General features: G+C 45.8%; 2 protein-coding genes across 2 annotated transcripts in view; both read right to left on the minus strand.

Annotated features, from left to right (window-relative positions):
• LOC119336531 (pentatricopeptide repeat-containing protein At1g07590, mitochondrial-like) overlaps positions 1 to 475 on the minus strand; it is a 3011-nt gene extending 2536 nt beyond the window's left edge. The window contains exon 1 of the mRNA XM_037608571.1: positions 1 to 475. Within this exon, the coding sequence (XP_037464468.1) occupies positions 1 to 281 (281 nt within the window). The 5' untranslated portion in view covers positions 282 to 475.
• Positions 476 to 8818: 8343 nt separating this feature from the next.
• Positions 8819 to 10997, minus strand: LOC119335468 (pentatricopeptide repeat-containing protein At4g22760-like). The gene is made up of 2 exons (XM_037607591.1): positions 9292 to 10997; positions 8819 to 9195 (listed from the first exon to the last, which is right to left on the minus strand). The coding sequence occupies exon 1, from the start codon at positions 10916 to 10918 to the stop codon at positions 9329 to 9331; it is 1590 nt and encodes a 529-aa protein (XP_037463488.1). The 5' UTR covers positions 10919 to 10997; the 3' UTR covers positions 8819 to 9195; positions 9292 to 9328.
• Between the last annotated feature and the right edge of the window lie 6708 nt (positions 10998 to 17705).

Below are 17705 nucleotides of genomic sequence, written 5' to 3' on the forward strand. Positions count from 1 at the left end.
GTGCGATGGAGGCGGCGGCGTCGGAGGCGGTTGATGGCGTGGAAGATGTGGCCGCGATGCACAGCGCGGCCGGCGGCCATCCACCCCCGAATGGCCGCGCACGCCGACGCCGCTCGCTCCACCCGTTGCGCCAGCGACCCCTCCTGCTCCGACTCATCAGCGGACTCCACAGACGCAGGAGGAGGCGCGAGGGGTGCGCTTCCTGAGCTGGTAAAGAACGTGGCGGCGGCGCGGATCGGCGGCCGACGGCACCGCAGCAACACGCGCAATGGCGTTAACATGGTTGCGACACCTCGTCGAACACCTGGCGCGCACGCCTCCGCCTCCCAACACTCACAGCTGCAGCAGCCAGCAGGGACAGCGTCCGCACTGCTCAGATCGAGGTTCCGCGGGGGGCGCTTCCAGGTTCTGCCTGAACCAACCGTGCTTCGCGCTCGGCGTTGCCTCTACTCGCCGTGGGAGGGGCTGCGGCTTCAAGGGGAGATAAATACACCCACGGTCATTTAATTGCGTCGAAAGCATGACCTAACTTTGAAATACGCTCGTTACAGTCACTGAATACAACGAGACGTGAAAATACGGTCACTGTAGCGCGTATGCGGTGCTTCCACGTGTTGACCGCTCGTTGGGGACAGGTGGCGAACCGTGGAGGCGTGCCTGTGGAAATATGCAAAAAAGCCCTCAGGCATCACCGCATCCCCCATTCATCCCTCCTCCACTCAACTCGCATGTTCGTCTTCGTCGTTAGAGAAAGGGGGTGTTGCATAGGCGACGCCGCCCCGGCGATCATCGGCGGTACAACGGAGGCGGCAGCCAGATTTCGTGCGTGGTTGAGGAGGCGCCGCCGCCGTGCGCCTTCGCCACCCGTGGGAGGCGGCGACAATGTCCCTTGTTCATCGTGCAGAAGGGGCGGCAGCCCTCGTGTACAGTAAGTCCCCTAAACTGAAGAATCCCGCTTTTTGGCGTTTTGATGTTGAAAAACCCTCCTTTTCAGCCCGCATTGCCTTACTAGATGTGTTGTAGTTGCTAGATAGGCCAGATTCTGTTAGGGTTTTGGCATGGGATTTGGGGTTACGAGAATTGGGGCTTAGGGTTTTAGATGTTCAAATAAATTGATGCTCATGTGGAGATGTCATGTTGATTATGATGTATGTTGTATATGTGTTGGTGTCTCAGGCCGTCGAAGCAACAATTTCTCTGTGGAAATCAATCTTGGTGGATTTTTTGTTGGGCATGGAAGGAACCATGCTTATGTTAATGGCCGTGCCATTTGGTATGATCATGTGGAGAAGGTTACTTGGTTACCAATTTTTACTGAAAGCCTAGTTGAGGAAATTGGCTATGAGATGGCTGGCAGGCTCAAGGTTTTCTACTGTGTCCCCATCCTTACACCCAACACTAATGGTCTGAGGGAACTGAGTGATGATGAACAGACAGATAGAATGATGGTGTTTGTTGATATTGGGCACCACTTCTTTAGCATCTACCTGGATCATGATGAAAGCTTTCAGGCTAATCCAGATGAAGATGATGTTGTCCACAATCCAAGAGCACATCTGCCTCCTGTCTTGAGCCCTGCAAAGAGAGTTCCCAGTAGTAGTCTACACACTGAAGAGGTTGAGGCAGAAACAGAGCATACAGAGGTAGGGGCAGATGCAGAGCCAGAGACAGGGGCACCAATTCCTCTCCAGGTTTTATTCCCTGATGTTGATGAAGATGGGGATGTGAATCAGTTTGAGTTTGTAAGGAGGCCATCAACACAGCAAGGTGTGGGTAATCAAATGTAGGAAGCAGAGCCAATGCAACAACCAAGTCAGCACAATGATAATGAAATGCAAGCACATGATGGTGTAGGAAGCACATCAATGAGGAGGAGTGCTAGGCAGACCAAAATCAATTATGCAATGGAAGAAGATGATGCAGCTAGTGACATAGATGATGAGGATTATGACCCTGGTCTAATTGTGGACAGTGACAATGAGATTGGCAATGATGATGATGACTTGTATGCAGATAATGTAGATGAGGATGAACGAAAACAGAAACAGGAGAACAAATCAAATGAGAGAGGAAAGCAGAAAGGAAATCAAGTCCAAACTAAAGCTCAAGACAAAGGCAAACAGAAGTATAATCCAGATGAAGACTTGTCTGAAGGTGAAGATTTGTGGGCACCTGATTTAGATGATGAAGAGTTACACTTGAAGTTCAAAACTTTCAGACCAGAGGATCTACACAGGCCAAAATTCCATGTAGGCCAAGTCTTTAAGAGTGTAGAACTACTGAGGACATCAATTAAAGCGTACTCCTGCCAAAACAGAGTTGATATCAAGCTGCCAGTCAATGATAGGAAAAGAGTTAAAGCGAAGTGTGATGATGAATGCACATGGTATTTGTGGGCATCATATGACAACAGGACAAAGGCATTCATGGTGAAGAGATATGTGCATGAGCACACATGCAACAAGAAGTGGAAGATTAGGGCTTTCACATCTAAATTCCTAGCACTGAAGTACTTAGAGAGCTTTAGGGCTGATCAAGATGTGAACTTGATGAATTTCTCTAGGGTTGTTCAGAAGGAATGGCACATGACAGCTGGTAGGATGAAACTCCAGAAGGCAAGGAGAATGGCTATGAAAATTATTTATGGTGATGAAGAAGGGCAGTATAAGCTTCTCTGGAATTATGCACATGATGTAAGGAGAAGCAACCCTCGCTCATCTTTCTATGTCTCCCTTGATAATGGAAGGTTCAGTAAGTTGTACATGTGCCTAGATGCATGCAAGAGAGGATTTTTAGAAGGTTGCAGACCTGTCATCTTTCTTGATGGTTGTCACATTAAGACTAGATACAGAGGTCAACTGCTTGTAGCTCTTGGGGTAGATCCAAATAACTGCATTTTTCCAATTTCAAGTGATGTGGTTGAAGTGGAGGACACCCCTAACTGGACATGGTTTCTTGACACACTTAAAAGAGATCTAGGCATCATAAACACTAAACCTTGGACAATCATGTCAGACAAACAAAAGGGGATAATCAATGCAGTTGAAGAATTGTTCCCTGAGTCATAACATAGGTTTTGTGTTAGGCACATGTGGCAAAACTTTCAGTAGTCTTTCAAGGGTGATGTCTTGAAGAATCAACTGTGGAAGATAGCTAGGAGCAACATAGTGCAGTTGTATGAGCAGAGTATGCGGGAAATGAAGATTCTCAATGAAGATGCCCATAACTGGTTGCATGAGTTAGAGCCTGAAATTTGGGTTAAAGCTTTCCAGAGTGACTTGCCAAAATGTGACATCTTGCTTAACAACATTTGTGAAGTATTCAACAGGTAAGACCATCTTCTATGATCAACATTTATGATGTACCTGTACATAACTACATATGAGTGATATAGTAGTGCTTGCTGCAACCTAATGTGATCAACATGTTCAATGCAGGTACATTTTGGAGGCTAGGGAGCGACCAATCCTTACCATTGTTGATAGGATTTATAGGCAGCTTATGACAAGGCATTACAACAAGCAGATGGAGTCAGATAAATGACTTGGTGATATATGCCCAAAGATCAGGAAGAAGGTTGAGAAGGCAACAGAATTTGCAAACACCTGCTATGTGGAGGGATCTAGAGATGGTCTTTTTCTAGTAGGTGATGGAGGGGTCTTTTTCTAGTAGGTGACTGCAACAATCTCCTGTAAGAAACAGGGCTACTTTCTTTTGTATGTGGATGATGGGCAAGACTTATTTGGTTATCATGTCAGTTTGGTTATCTAGTGTCAAGTTTTGATGCAACTGTATTGATGGATGCAAATTGTCATGTCAGTTTGGCATTATGTCTGTCAAGTTTGGCATTATGTCTGTCAAGTTTTGATGCACTTCTAATGATGGATGCAAATTTGGTCATATTTGCCACTTGTGCTGAATACAATTTTGGGCAGCACTGCCTTACATTGTAACAAACCAAACTAGGCCAGCACTGCCTTTCAATATGACAAAACCAAAACAAGTGATCCATTTTGATCAATTTTGCCATTTGATCAATTTAGGCCAGCACTACCTTTCAATAAGACAAAACAAGTGATCACACACTCAGAAGGGATGATATAAAAACTGCATATTCATCAAAGATAACACAGGGTTGGCCATAGCATTGTCGCTTGAACTTTCACACCATTACATCAGACTAAACCAAACTAAACATGGTTCAACATAGCATTTTCCAGTTCAACATTGACGCCATTACATGACACATAACCAAAATAACTAGGACTGCCCCCACATGAACTAGGACTGCCACCACTACTAACATCACTTCAGACTCCCAAAATGAACATGGCATCACCAATGCAGCTCATCTTCAACATCTTCACTTCTTCACCATGAATACCACTAATGCAGCAACACCTAACATCAGCACAACAGCAAGCAGCAACTTCATGAGCATCACCAGCTCTGTCTCAAGCTTCAGCAGTGCAGCAACTTGCTGCCTAGTCATGACATTGCCACTCTCTCTCTCTCTCCACAAACTTCTTGGTCCAGCTGGTTGATCCATTCATGTAGGTAAGCTCTTGTGCTTTCAGAAGTTCCTTCCTGCGTTCCTCAGCCATACCAATAGCATCCACAGCGATACCAATAGCATCCACAACGACATCGCTGACCAGATACTGATTCTCAATGAGGTACTCGACGTACTCCAATTCGCAATGCCAGAACTCACAACTCACCTATCCCAAAAAGACATGCCAAGGTCAAAAACTTCAATCTTTGGATCCAAAACATAACAAATCCATGCAAAGCAGATGAATCGAAGCACTAACCCCATGATTTTTGCACTTGTAGAAGACCCACCCGTCGTGCTTCTCAGTGGTGGAGACAAACATGCGCACCTTCTCCTTGCAGCCTCCGCAGCGGCTCAACGGCAGCGCCAACCCCCATCGGCGGACAACAGAGAAGGACGAGCTTGCGGCAGACATGACCGCCAGAGCTTGCGGGGGAAAGCGGCAGAGTAGAACTAGCTGCCGGCTAGATTGGATATGTCGGGCTCTGCCCGATTCGACGGCGGCGACGATGGTGGCAGAGCAGAGCGACAAAGGCGGAGGGGGCGAGGGGGTTAGGGATTTGAGAGGGGCGCCGCGAGTTAGGGATTGGGGATTTTGGTTCTTTTACAAAAAAACCCTCCATGAATCATTGGCCAAATGAGAGACCACTACATGTCGGTCAACAGTTTGTCAAACTAGGCCTATACGCACTGCATACGCGCTACAATGATTGTATATTCATGTTCCATCGTATTCAGTGACCGTAACGTGCGTATTTTAAAGTTGGGTTGTATTTATCTCCTTCAAGGGCACAGACAGAAAACGCGCCGCTTGGTGTTCGGTAAAGAGTAGAAATGCTTGGGGGATTAAGAGAGATGCTCTTAGGATAAGTGGAGATTCTACGCTTAATTTGCTAACAAAATCCTACTAACAAAAACCAGTATATCTTTCGCACTACAAGAACACGTTATTACAACATGGTGCACATTCTTTAGATATACAGGTAGTATATGAATAAATTTGTAAAACCGACTAGATTTTTTCTTCTTAGTTGACCTTATTGTAGTCTCTCTACGTCTCAGTCAACAGAGAAAATCTCACCTTGGATTAACTATCTGTACGTAGGTTAGTTCGCATACTACAAAACTGAGACAAATGAAAAGTTTTTTGTTTGTGCAAAAAAATAACAGTATAATTTATTTATTTATGGATACAAATATAATGATATCAACTTTGTAGCACGCTGTCCACGACTCCACATATGGTTGGAGTAATTGTTTGTCAAAGTTCAGTCTTATAAACATGCATGTCTATATGATTATATCAAAACAGAGGGAGTACCATACAAACACTGACAACCATGCAGTGATGTTATTGCGCCAAGGCAATAAAGCTCTTCGTTTTCTTTGCAATCTCAGCACATTCGAAGGTGTCCAGTCTCGAAAAATTAGCACACAGGGTCGAAACAGTTCAAGCACTGAACCATTACATTTTCAAACAAGTGTGTCGGTGCAACAGACTCTGGGCCTGTCGCCCTAACTGTGCACAGGCACAAGATCAAGATTGAAGCATCAGACCAAGATGAACAAGGGATCAAGAGACTCAAAGAACTAACAAGCAGACCAGAGGGACCAAGACCAAGCCAGAAGAACAAGGTATCGGCAGGAAAGAAGCCTCCCTTGCCGGGTAGGCGAGCCCGGCAAGGGGTGAGGCCACCCTCAGAAGAAGATGACCAAGGTGTCGCGGCAGGGCCTGCCGGGACCTGCGGAGGCCAGATCGCCCCACCGACCGCTCCACCACGACTCGCGTCGTTGATCAGTGCGGTGTCAAGCCACAGAGTGATTAAGTGGCAGTCATTCGCCACATGGCGGCCACTTCCCACCAAGAGAACCCACAGACGACACCCGTCCCATGACGTGTCAAGCAAGCAGGCGTGGAGCTGGCAAGATAGCTCGGCAAGCCATGTCGGGCAACCAACGACGTGACGCTAAGTGGTGCATTAAATGCACACTGTCAGCCTGCAGAGTTAGGTATGATAGCACTATTTGCTATTATATCAGTGTCTAATCACTAATTTACCTATAAAAGGAGGCCCATTGCAACAGTTAGAGGGGTTGGAAAGTTAGATCACTCGCACCCCCGTACGTGTAGTCGTTGTTGCCCTGAGGCAACCCCTGCCGGGCAAGTGTATTACGCACCATCACCACATTTCTACCATCAATCCACCAAAGCAGGAGTAGGGTTTTATGCCTCCCGGAGGCCCGAACCTCGGTAAAACTGCCCGCATGATCTCTGTCGCGCTGCCCCACGTTGGTCTGCTCTTTGTGCAACGCGACTCCCCCCGCCGAACCAGCAAGGGGCTGTCCTGGTCCCATAGGTGGCCGTGGTTTCCCGCGACAAAGTGCAATATTTGATCGAATATGTCACCATAGTTCATAGGCCAAGCAAATATCACCATCAGAGATAACACCATATCTCACTCACTGCAAATACCCTGTACCAACAAAATGACCAGAAATAAATAACCTCTTCTAAGGTGTTGTTCTTTGGTCATAGTATCGTCAAAGCCGGATGTGCCGGATAGTATTACCTGGAAGACAACTGCCTCCGGCAGCTACAGCGCGGCGGCAGCGTATAGACTGCAGTTCGCCGGTAGGATAGACTCCAATTATGCCACCATGTTCTGGAAGGCCTGGGCTCCACCACGCTGCAAGTTCTTCACCTGATTGCTGATGCTGGACAGGCTGTGGTGCGCGGACAGACTGCAGCGATGAGGGTGGCAGAACGACTATTTCTGCCCGCTCTGTGTTCGAAACTTAGAAACCTCTGTTCATCTACTATGGCACTGTCCGGATGCGCGACAGGTCTGGAGCACGGCAGCAGGCTGGTGCGGCTGCTCCGCCCTCGGCCCAAGCACTTGGCCTGAAGGTGACCGCTCGGAGGTGTATTGGTCCCATATCCTGAATGCCACACCAGCTAAGCATCAGAAAGGAATCAGGTCTATCACCATCCTCATCTCATGGGAGCTATGGCTCGAGCACAACCGCACAGTGTTCCAGAAGAAGATCGCTGCGCCTCCGGCCATCCTTCAAGCCGTCAGACGAGCCCTGGAATCCCCGCGACTGACGGGAGCGAGATGCATGCTGCACCCCTTTGGGGACCCGACGTGAAATAGTGTCACCCCGCTCTTTAGGGTTTTCTAGGCCCTATCACTCTTCCTTTCCTCTGACCTTTATTCCTTAAGACCATGCAAACGGTGATGTAAATACTGCTCCCTGCCTCATAATATAAAAGGCCAGCAATTGCTGGTAGTTTTCGAAAAAAAAATAGTATCGTCAATCAAAGTGCGAGAACAATTTGCCGAGGGTGGCACGTATTTTGAACCTTTTTTCCAACCATACGCTAAGAACACACAGCTGCAGAATTTTATTAGGCAATAATTTTTCATAAACAAATATGCAATTCGACTTACGACAAACAATTTTGCAACAACAAAAACCGTCTATGGGAAGTATGTCCTGACATGGGAACTAAGAAGGATTTAAGAGAGACTATGTACACACTTGGGGCTTTCCACATTCACAAACTTAGAATCTGTTATAAGAAGTTACAAAAATCATACTCCCTCCATTTTTATTTACTCCGCAGTTTTGACTGAAGTTAAACTTTATAAAGTTTGACCAAGTTTGTAGAAAACAATATGAACATTTACAGTAACAAATTTATATGATGTGAAAATATATGCAATGATGAATCCAATGGTATTGATTTGGTGGTGTATATGTTAATATACTTTTCTACAAACTTGTTGAAAGTATTTAAAGTTTGTCTTTATACAAACCTAATATGCGGAGTAAACAAAAACGGAGGGAGTACCTTAACTCAGTGCCTGAAAATAAAGCGCACGAGTCGATCAAGAAAATGCCAGCCCGCTTTTCACTTCGTGAGTGCCCTTCAGCTGATTACTAATTGTATACAATTTGACCGAGATGGAAATATTAGACCAAAGCAGTAATATGCTCTAACAATGTACTTGCCAGGTGCTGTTGCCGGTAAGCACCTCTTTTGGCACGAATAAGTGGAGAGGACACTGTCATGGTTGCAGCTTACAGCATTATGCATATACCTTCTCCAGAAATCACTCCTGACGAGTGATGAGAGAGTAAATGACATTATAAGAAGGCTAAGTAGTGGTGAAAGCCTCGCAGAAGATTCCATTTCATCCATTTATAAGTGATCTTTAATTTGTTTTTATTTTAAATATATTGTGACCTGTAATCCTAACCGTACAATTTATACATAGATGTTGCATGACAACAAAATTCTGATAGAAGGGCAATGTGCCCATACCTTGACAACAGTTGTTCTTCTACATACCAGAAAGCAACTTTTGAGAAATATGGACTTCGTCGTCAACAGCTATTTATGGAGACGCAAACATTAGTCTCAACTATCTAAATCACAAGTCACATAGCTAGTGTACAACTGTGAAGGATATTAAGGAAGATACATGAATTGAGTGAAAGGTGTGAAAGGTGATGGATACAGACCATAATGTACCTCCTTAGTAATGATTGGAATTTCTCAGATACCAACATAAACACATCAAACTGCCCAATCCAGAGCAAGAATAATCAATTGAATCCAGTATTACCTGAACCTACATGAGAAGTCAGGAAAGATGGTAAATAACTGAGCAATGGAGCCAACGATCACCCTAAAATTTGAGGAGCTATAGGTTGAGTTATCGACTGACCAAATTTATCAAAATGACTAAGATCAGTAAAACGTATCTATTCAGCCAGCACCCAACTACTCCCAGGCATCTTACTCAAGCCTCTTTCCTTCATTGTCTTCCTTAACCTCTTAAGCTTGTCCCATTTGTTTGCTTGTGCATATATGTTCCCCAACAGTATGTAATATCCACTCTCTCCAGGCGCCTGTTCAAAGCACTTGGAAGCAACGACCTCCCCAAGCTCAACATTGTTATGCAACCTGCAAGAAAGAAGCAAAGCACCCCAAACGCTAGCATGTGGTTGCATCGGCATCTGCCTGATCAGCTGAAACGCTTCATCCAACTTCCCGCTACGCCCAAGGAGATCTACCATGATGGTGTAGTGTTCCATTGAAGGTCTAATCTTATATTTGCTTGACATGGAAGCAAAACAAGCTCGAGCTTCTTCCACTAGCCCAGCATGGTTGTATGCAGACAACAATCCCACAAAGCTCACTGCATTAGGACGAATATTTGCGTCAGACATCTCCTTGAATAAACCTATAGCTTCGTTTAACTTGCCATTCATCCCGCAGCCCACAATCATTGCACTGTAAGATACCACGTCTCTTGTCCTCAGGCCTTTGAACAAATCAAAAGCGCTATCAATCCGCCCACTCTTGGTGTACAAATCCACGAGGGCGGTGCGCAAGTGATCATCCAGTTCAATTCCCAGAGACCCCATGAAGCTCTTAACCCACAGCCCAAACCTCAAGTTCCCTAGCTGGGAGCAAGCGGAGATGACAGATGAGAAAGTTTTCTCATTGGGCAGAACACAGACATGAGGCTTGAGCATCCGGTTGAAAACTCCAATCGCCTCCCTCACACAGCCATTTTGTGCATAGCATGTAATCATCGCATTCCACGCATAAAGATCATTCTTGTTCTCCATCCGTTCAAACAGGCCAGCAGCAGCCTGAACGTCGCCAGCCTTGGCATACCCGGAGATCATCGTGATCCAGGAGATGTTGCTCCTGACAGGCATCTGCTCGAACATCTCCCTCGCTCGAGTCAGGTGGCCATGGGCGATGAGCCCACAAATGACGGCATTCCAGGACGCGGCGTTCCGCTCAGGCATCTGGTCGAAGAGCTCGATGGCGCTGTCGAGGCGACCAGCCTTGGCGAGGCCCGCGACCATGGAGTTCCATGACACAATGTCCCTCACGGGCATCTGGTCGAACAGAGCGCGCGCGGCAGAGAGGTCCCCGGAGCGGAGAAGTGAGGCGAGCAGTGAGTTCCGGGAAACGAGTAGGGAATGCGGCGCCCGTGCTCCCGAGGGAGGCGTTTCGTCGAGCAGGCTGCGCGCAGCGACGGGGTCGCGGGAATAGAGGTTGGCAAGCGCGGCGTGTGGGTACGGGTGCGCGAGGAGGCCTAGGCGAAGAATATGAGCGTGGAAGGAAGCGGCAGCCGTGGCCACAGTATGGGCGGGGAGGCGGGAGACGGACTTGAGGACGGCCGCGAGGGCGAAGGGGCAGGGGCGGTGGGCGGCGCCGGAGCGGAAGGACGATAGGTAGAGCGCAATGGCGCGGCGCGGGAGGCCCTGGTCTGCGGCAGCGCGGATGGCCAGTGTCCACGGTGAGTTGACGTGATCGGCGGTAGGGTTCGGCATGGACCGTCGCCTATGCTTTCCGGCGACTCACGTTCCCGGTAGCTGGGGTGGGAGGGCAGACATGACTGACGCCCGTTTTTGGGGGTTTCAGGTAACAGAGAGAATCAGTAGCTAAAACTCAAAATCGGAAACTTTTGGTCGATCCCAACCATAGCCGATGGCTAAACCAAAAGGCAACTCCAATCGCAACCCGCAAATTTTCTCTGTCCACGAATAGAGGGACCACTTCATAGACAAGGATGCAAAAGAATGGCATCCAACCGTAGCGGCATACATCCGACCTTTTAAGTTTTTTTCTAGTCTGTATGATCAAGTAGTCGCATGCAAAGGGTACACACGTTCAAATAGCCGCATGCAACACAAGTTTAAATTTTAAAAAAGTTCAAATATTACATCCCAACATTGTTGTCCCCTTTCACCGCCCAGAGATGCTCAACCAGATCTCCCTTCAGCTGCCCGTGAGTTGGTCAATGTCGAATTTGTTGATGCATTTGAATAAACTCCTCAATTGTGACCGGATTCTGGTCAGGAAGTTGGATAGGATCACCCATGTTCTCAAATTTCAGAGTTGCGGCAATATCGTCACCCTCATCCTCGACGATCATGTTGTGCATAATGATACAACATGTCATCACCTCCCACGAGGTCTCCGGATCCCATTGTTTTGCAGGTCCACGAACAACTGCAAAACGGGCCTGAAGAACTCCAAATGCCCTCTCGACATCCTTTCTTGTTGCTTCTTGACTTTGAGCAAAGTGAGCCTTTTTTCTGGCCAACTGGATTTGTGATGGTGCTGACAAAGGTAACCCATGGAGGATAGATACTGTCAACCAGATAGTAGCCCATCTTGTACTCATGTCCATTGATTATATAGTGGCAAGGATGAGCTTTTCATTCAGTTAGCCTCGTAAACAACGATGATCGTTGCAGCACATTTATGTCATTGTGAGACCCGGGTATATGCCAAAGAAAGCGTGTCAAATCCAAAGATCTTGTGATGCAACTGATTAAAGAATGATGGTGGGCTTCTTAACATGACCTTGATATTGCCCTCATAAAGCCTTCGAGCAGTTCTTCCATTTCCAATGCATGAAGTGCCACTCTCTTGCTTCTGAGATTGTCAGCAGTGTCTGCCACAATTGGTTCTATCAGGTAATGAGTTCCGAACACCTCGACCATGGCAGTTGCAAACATGATCATGGCATCTCCGCATGTGCTCTCAAACATCCATAAGTACTCGTCCCACGAATCAGTGACCGCGCCATATGAAAGCATCCGAAGTGCCCCCGTGGACTTCTGGTAACCAGAGAATCCAATTGTTCCCACGACGTCCTTCTTCAGGATGAAGTAGTCATCATAGGACCGGCCATGGTACAAATGATCAAAGACAATCTAGCGCATCCAAAAATGCCGGCGAAAATGGTCAGCGAATAGTGCATCAGGGGCAAAGTAGTCGGCCATCAGTGTCAAATGCCCGTGCACCCTATTGCAGTTGAGCACTATATGACCCTTGACCGAGCTCTTGAAATTGAGAACATGCTCCTCCGCACGCTCTGCATCTTCACGAACCGCCCGCATCATCGCCATCTCATCGGAGTACTCATCGTCTGATGAGTTGTCGGACGACTCAACATACCGCTCGTATATGTGCTCCAAATTGGAATCCATTGCTACATAGAAGGGACAACTGTTTTCAGCTCCGGTGATTCATCGAACAGTTGTCGAGCACGGTAGAGGATGGTACTTGGCGGGGCGGTCGAAGGATAGGGGGTTGAATGGAGAAGGAGAAGAAGCGGCAGGGAGCCCTGCTGGATCACTGGACGTGACGGAGACGCAGATTTCCGATAGGGGTGTGGTGTGGTGGTCGGGGTGGTGGAGCGGCGACGGCAGCAACAGAGAAAGAAGGAAGGACAAAAACGAAGAGGATGGGGTCACGGGGCCGGGGAAGGGTTTTGGGTGGGCCTGGGGTGTCGGATTCGTACGTTTGGTGTGTCCGCTCTCCCGCACCCCCCCCACTTTTGTCTCCATTTTGCGGGAGAAATCACGTCCGGGCCGCCCCGTGGACCGATACAGGACCACATTGGATGGCTTCGGCGGTATCGACAACGCGGCCCGGACGGTTGCGGGAGGTTTATGGGTCCGCCTTGGAGATGCCCTTTGGACCCTACATCGGTCGACTGATCCAAACAGAAGATCGGTCGCTCGCGAACCATAAGATGCGGACACACACATCCGTTGATCCTCCGCCTCGCATCCACTTTCTCCTTCCTCTCTGCATCATTTGTCTCCCCCGCGCACGATTGCAGCAGACTCACCCCTCCTTGTTGACCTTTGTCCGCAGCATTTAGCTTGGCGAGGGCATCAACCGCTAAAGAAACACTTTCGTGATGATACATGTTTGTCACAGTGGGTCACGTTTTCTGTCATGCATGTACATCCATGATAATTTTATGACAGAATCAAGATAGTCATACCCGTGCTGTCGTAGAAGTGTTCCATGCCATTATCAGAATTATCATCATGGAAGTGTCCACTTCCATGACGATAAATCACGTGTCATAGAAGTGCTTTCGTCAAGGGTAACCGACACGTGGCATCCACCGTAACGGGTCACCGTTAAGCTATCAGGTTCCGGTTTGGATCGGATAACCCGTTAAAAACCCCGACCAATGGGGATTTTCCACATGTAAAATTCTCATTCGCCGGATAATGCACGTGTCAGCTCATCGTTGGGACAAATGTCATCCCTACAATGGACGGAATACGCCTACGATATGTCAACACATGGCACAGCCCAATAGTGGCCCATTTAAGGTAAAAAGGCCGGCCCAGCTAAAGGCCCACCATATTTTTTCAGACACTAGTGGGCTGGCCCGTTAACAGCCTGCCACGTTTGGGTCAAATTGAGGCCCATATAAGATCGGGCCCATTCAAAGCCTGTCGTGTTTTGGGCCAAATTACGGCCCATATTAGATCAGGCCCTGATACGTCTCCAACGTATCTATAATTTTTGATTGCTCCATGCTACTTTATCTACTGTTTTGGACTATATTGGGCTTTATTTTCCACTTTTATATTATTTTTGGGACTAACCTATTAACCGGAGGCCCAGCCCAGAATTGCTGTTTTTTGCCTTTTTCAGTATTTCGAAGAAACATAATATCAGACGGAGTCCAAACGGAATGAAACCTTCGGGATCGTGATTTTCCAACCGAACGTGATCCAGAAGACTTGGACCCTACTCCAAGAAGCTTCCGAGGAGGTCACGAGGGTGGAGGGCACGCCCCCTTAGGCGCGCCCCTACCTCGTGGGCCCCTCGGAGCTCCACCGACGTACTCCTTCCTCCTATATATACCTACGTATCCCCGAACGATCAGAACAGGAGCCAAAAACCTAATTCCACTGCCGCAACCTTCTGTATCCACGAGATCCCATCTTGGGGCCTGTTCCGGAGCTCCGCCGGAGGGGGCATCCACCACGGAGGGCTTCTACATCATCACCATAGCCCCTCCGATGAAGTGTGAGTAGTTTACTTCAGACCTTTGGGTCCATAGCTAGTAGCTAGATGGCTTCTTCTCTCTTTTTGGATCTCAATACAATGTTCTCCCCCTCTCTCGTGGAGATCTATTCAATGTAATCTTCTTTTTGCGGTGTGTTTGTTGAGACTGATGAATTGTGGGTTTATGATCCAGTATTATCTATGGAAAATATTTGATTCTTCTCTGAATTCTTTTATGTATGATTGAGTTATCTTTGCAAGTCTCTTCGAATTATCCGTTTGGTTTGGCCAACTAGATTGGTAGTTCTTGCAATGGGAGAAGTGCATGGCTTTGGGTTCAATCTTGCGGTGTCCCTACCCAGTGACAGAAGGGGCAGCAAGGCATGTATTGTATTGTTGCCATCAAGGATAACAAGACGGGGTTTTTTATCATTTTGCATGAATTTATCCCTCTACATCATGTCATCTTGCTTACGGCGTTACTCTGTTTTTAACTTAATACTCTAGATGCATGCTGGATAGCGCTCGATGAGTGGAGTAATAGTAGTAGATGCAGAATCGTTTCGATCTACTTGTTTTGGACATGATGCCTATATACATGATCATTGCCTAGATATACTCATAACTATGCTCAGTTCTGTCAATTGCTCAACAGTAATTTGTTCACCCACCATAGAATACTTATGCTCTTGAGAGAAGCCACTAGTGAAACCTATGGCCCCCGGGTCTATTCTCATCATATCAATCTATATCACTTTATTTACTTGCCTTGTTTTTACTTTGCTTTTACTTTTTTACTTTGCATCTATCTATCAAAAATACCAAAAATATTATCTCTATCAGATCTCACTCTCGTAAGTGACCGTGAAGGGATTGACAACCCCTAAGCGTTGGTTGCGAGTTGCTATCGTTTTGTGTAGGTACGAGGGACTTGTGTGTGGTCTCCTACTGGATTGATATCTTGGTTCTCAAAAACTGAGGGAAATACTTACGCTACTTTGCTGCATCATCCTCTCCTCTTCGGGGAAATGCAATGCGGTGCTCAAGAGGTAGCAAGAAGAATTTCTAGCACCGTTGCCGGGGAGGCTTACGCAAAAGTCAACATACCAAGTACCCATCACAATCCCTATCTCTCGCATTACATTATTTGCCATTTGCCTCTCATTTTCCTCTCCCCCACTTCACCCTTGCCCTTTTATTCGCCCTCTCTTTCCCAATCTCCTCCTCTCTTTCCGTTGCCTTTTTCCTCTCCCTTTTTTAGCTCGTGTGTTAGTTTGCCTATTTGCTGTGATGGCTCTACCTAGATTTGGTGACCTTCACTTTAAAAGGCTTGAGGAGATCGAAAGCAATGTTAGAAAATTTATGGTTTTGCAATTTGAGCACAATAATTTCTTTAGGAACGAACTTAAGGAACAAAAAAGTTTTATGAGCTTTATGAATAAAGAACTCGATGATATGTCTAGAGAATTTGATGGTATAAGGGCCCAAATTGCTCGTCTTGAAAAGATGACCGCTGAAATTTCGGATATGCAAGCTACCTTAGTCAATAAGATGGCCGCTAAACCGAATTCCTATGAAAATCAAGATGAAGATCTAAAAGTTGTTGATGTGTCCCCCATTAAATCTTTGTTTTGCAATATGAATCTTGATGAATCTGAAGATTATCTTCCTTTACCTAGAAGGCGTTCTAAGAATTCGGAGTTTCTAGATCTTGATGATGAAATTGATGAAAGTGGGATTGAAATAAATAGAAATCGTGATGTTGCTAAACCCACTATTTTGGATCTCAAGGAATTTAATTATGAAAATTGCTCTTTGATTGGTTGTATTTCCTTGTTGCAATCCGTGTTAGAATCTCCTCATGCTTATAGTCAAAATAAGGCCTTTACCGAACACATTGTTGATTCCTTGATGCAATCTTATGAAGAAAAACTTGAGATGAAAGTTTCTATCCCTAGAAAACTCTATGATGAGTGGGAACCTACTATTAAAATTAAAATTAAGGACTTTGAGTTTCATGCTTTATGTGATTTGGGTGCTAGTGTCTCTACTATTCCCAAAACTTTATGTGATTTGCTAGATTTCCGTGATTTTGATGATTGCTCTCTAAACTTGCATCTTGCGGATTCCACTATTAAAAAGCCTATGGGAAGAATTAATGATGTTCTTATTATTGCAAATAGGAATTATGCGCCCGTAGATTTTATCGTTCTTGATATAGATTGCAATCCTTCATGTCCTATTATTCTTGGTAGACCTTTCCTTAGAACGATTGGTGCAATTATTGATATGAAGGAAGGGAATATTAGATTCCAATTTCCCTTAAAGAATGGTATGGAACACTTCCCTATAAAGAAAGTAAAATTACCATATTAATCTATCATGAGAGCCACTTATGGATTGCCTACTAAAGATGGCAATACCTAGATCTATCCTTGCTTTTATGCCTAGCTAGGGGCGTTAAACCATAGCGCTTGTTGGGAGGCAACCCAATTTTATTTTGTGTTTTTTGTTTTTGCTTCTGTTTAGGAATAAATAATCCATCTACCTTCTGTTTGGATGTGGTTTTATGTTTTAGTTAGTGTTTGTGCCAAGTAGGACCTATAGGATAACCTACGATGATAGTTGATTTGATTCTGCTGAAAAATAGAAACTTTGCACGCACGAATATAATTATGATAAATTACAGGAACGTACTTTTGCGTTGATTCTTTTTGCTTCTGATCAATAAACAAATTGTCTAGAACTTCCTATTTTGGTAGAATTTTTAGAGTTCCAGAAGTTTGCGTTAGTTACAGATTACTACAGACTGTTCTGTTTTTGACAGATTCTGTTTTTCGTGTGTTGTTTGCTTATTTTGATGAATCTATGGCTAGTAAAATAGTTTATGAACCATAGAGAAGTTGGAATACAGTAGGTTTAACACCAATATAAATAAAGAATGAGTTCATTACAGTACCTTGAAATAGTCTTTTGTTTTCTTTCTCTAACGGAGCTCACGAGATTTCTGTTGAGTTTTATGTTGTGAAGTCTTCAAGGTTTGGGTGAACTCTTTTGATGGATTATGGAACAAGGAGTAGCAAGAGCCTAAGCTTGGGGATGCCCCGGAAGGCATCCCCTCTTTCGTACGCTTCCATCGGTAATTTACTTGGAGCTATATTTTTATTCACCAACATGATATGTGTTTTGCTTGGAGCGTCTTGTATTATTTGCGTCTTTGCTTGTTAGTTTACCACAATGATCCTTGCTGTACACACCTTTTGAGAGAGCCATACATGAATTGAAAAT

The sequence above is a fragment of the Triticum dicoccoides genome, chromosome 7B (genome assembly GCF_002162155.2).
Source record: "Triticum dicoccoides isolate Atlit2015 ecotype Zavitan chromosome 7B, WEW_v2.0, whole genome shotgun sequence".
Taxonomy (NCBI): domain Eukaryota; kingdom Viridiplantae; phylum Streptophyta; class Magnoliopsida; order Poales; family Poaceae; genus Triticum; species Triticum dicoccoides.

Excerpts from the sequence above, each read along its gene's own strand:
- LOC119335468 (XM_037607591.1), bottom strand. The coding sequence starts at position 10,918 with ATGCCGAACCCTACCGCCGATCACGTCAACTCACCGTGGACACTGGCC.